This window comes from Poecilia reticulata, linkage group LG16, assembly GCF_000633615.1.
Source record: "Poecilia reticulata strain Guanapo linkage group LG16, Guppy_female_1.0+MT, whole genome shotgun sequence".
NCBI lineage: Eukaryota > Metazoa > Chordata > Actinopteri > Cyprinodontiformes > Poeciliidae > Poecilia > Poecilia reticulata.
In genome coordinates this window covers 3015466-3017868 of record NC_024346.1, presented here as the reverse complement: position 1 = coordinate 3017868, position 2403 = coordinate 3015466, and the positions used below count along the sequence as shown (strand labels likewise).

The window sequence follows — 2403 nt, the reverse complement described above, 5'->3', positions numbered from 1 at the left end:
GACATAGACAATGTTTTACTCAAAGACTTTCACATTCTCTTTTTCCTGCTCTAAAGGAGCATCCTAGTTGATGTCATGTCTTAGAAGAACTAGTTATAATTTTATAAATGTCACTCATTTTAAGCTGTAAAAACATCTTACTGATTTATGTAATTGGTGTAATACAATTATTAAACATGTTTTTGTTAGTTGTAGGAAATACGTGAATCAAAGAAGATTATTGAATATGGAAATATGTTTTAATAAGGAACTGAAATTTGAAAACCTGGTTGCTCAATTAAATCGTAATGACGGAAAAAGAAAGATTTCGCTTTTTGAAAAATACTTCTCAGCTGCACAGTGGCGCAGTTGGTAGAGCTGTTGCCTTGCAGCAAGAAGGTGTAATCGATTCCCGGTCTTTCTGCATGGAGTTTGCATGTTCTCCCTGTGCATGTGTGGGTTTTCTCTGGGTACTCCGGTTTCCTCCCAAAAACATGACTGTCAGGTTAATTGGCCTCTCCAAATTGCCCCTAGGTGTGAGTGTGAGTGTGTGTGTGCATGGATGTTTGTCCTGTGTGTCTCTGTGTTGCCCTGTGACAGACTGGCGACCTGTCCAGGTGTCTCGCCCGGAACGTTAGCTCCCGACCCCATTAGTGACAAGGGTGTAAGAAAATGGATGGAAAAATACTTCTCTCAGGAGAATTTGAGGAAAGGTGATAAGTAATAAAACCCAAGAGATGGCAGTAGTGGAACGTTATACGAAAGCAGCCGTTGAAATCTAAAGAAGACGAAGAAGAAGAAAATGCGTCACATGCGTCACACACTTTCGCCAATCTTGCGCATGCGTCGTCATCTCGAGCGGCAGAACATCATGGCTTCCTCCAGTACAGTTTTCAAATGTTTGGTTTAATTTTATGCTAAAATATAACAATGTCGGACCCTGTTCAGTCGGAAGCCCTTCAGGACCGACTGGACCGTCTACAGGAGCTGACAGAATTTACTGAGACGTGCCAGAAACAGTTAAAGGAACTATTTGAAACGCTGGGATGGTCGCAGGAGAACGACGAGGACTTCAATCAGGTAGCTTCTGCTTTCTATTTACAAACCTACAAAACATATTTGTTTCTTTAGAAATAAATGTCTAATTTACGTATTTGGTCTGGTGTGTTTTCTGTTATTTTCTCTTGAAGCGTTTTGTTGTGCTTTTCCTCTGTCGGGTTAAATTATGCTGTTCACTGCGTTCTCTCATTTTGTAGTGTGAGATTCAGGTTTATTTCGCCTGTACAGCTTTTTGATGCGACCTTTTAAGTGTTCAATACTTAACTAATTTACATGAAACAGAGACATGGTGTTTTTGTTGTTCTGATTCTATGTTCTTCTCCTTGCTGTTGATGTTTTCCCAGGAACCAATGGAGCAATGTCCTTATGACTCCAACCACATAGTCCCAGTCAGAACCTTAGAAAAACACAAAGCTTCCTGCATCCTCCGGAAAATGGGTTACTCTGCTGAGGAACAGGTGATGGTCTAATTAAAGGAAAAATACCTAGAGAGACACGTTAGACCCTTTAAAATCAAAATATCTATATTTGCTGCCATGCTGTTGGCATGTTGCATGGCGTTCACTGTAAGGAATAAAACAAAAGCTTTTGCAAAAAGAGAGTGGTTACATTTTCTTAATTCTTATTTGTGGAAAATGCATTTTACAAAAATATGTCTAAATAAACATTATTGTGCAAATGTTCAATGGGGAAAAAATTAAAACTGCTAAAAAAAGCTTTTTTTATTATATCAACCTAAGAACTTTAACCCAAAACAACCAGTCAGCATTTCTTCTTGTTCCAATCTTAATGAGGAGGCATCCAATGTCTAACTTTTACACCCAAAACATACTTCCTCCTCTAGATGTCACTTTTTTCTGTAGCTTGCAAACCATTTCTTTGACTATTATTATTGGATCTTTTTCTGCTCTCCTTGCATCAGGTCTCAGATAACTTCAGTTCTGAAAGATTTATGCATGATGGTTGAAAGATGTTTTTTCTATGCCAGAGGAAATGTATATATTTTTATATGATGCGTGTTTAAATCATGTCCGTCTTATGCTGTAATATTTCCTATCACTGTTTTGCAGGAAGAGATGTGTGATCCTTCTGTCTGTTACGAAAACAGAAACATCAAAACTTTTTTAATGGGTGAATAATTTTTGACTTTTTTTTTTTGTAATTTACTTGCTTAATATTTTTTGTTTATTTGTTTCTTTCAGTCAGTTAATTTCATGTTACTGAGATTTCCTGAAGTTTAACTTTTTAACTTCTGTCTGTTACTACCCAATAGTAAGTCCCGCCCACTCCTCACAACTCTTTGGACTCACTACGGCCCAGTTCTCTGTCTAACAGGTCCGGAAAATCCCCAGAAACTCGGGTCTT

The 2403-nt window shown here is 38.0% G+C and overlaps 1 protein-coding gene across 1 annotated transcript in view; it reads left to right on the top strand.

Moving 5' to 3' along the window:
- Positions 1–797: 797 nt before the first annotated feature.
- The window catches only part of snrnp48 (small nuclear ribonucleoprotein 48 (U11/U12)), a 7387-nt gene continuing 5781 nt past the window's right edge, over positions 798–2403 (top strand). The window contains exons 1-3 of the mRNA XM_008430806.2: positions 798–1059; positions 1383–1496; positions 2109–2169. Of these exons, the coding sequence (XP_008429028.1) occupies positions 910–1059; positions 1383–1496; positions 2109–2169 (325 nt within the window). The 5' untranslated portion in view covers positions 798–909. The remainder of the gene's footprint in view (positions 1060–1382; positions 1497–2108; positions 2170–2403) is intronic.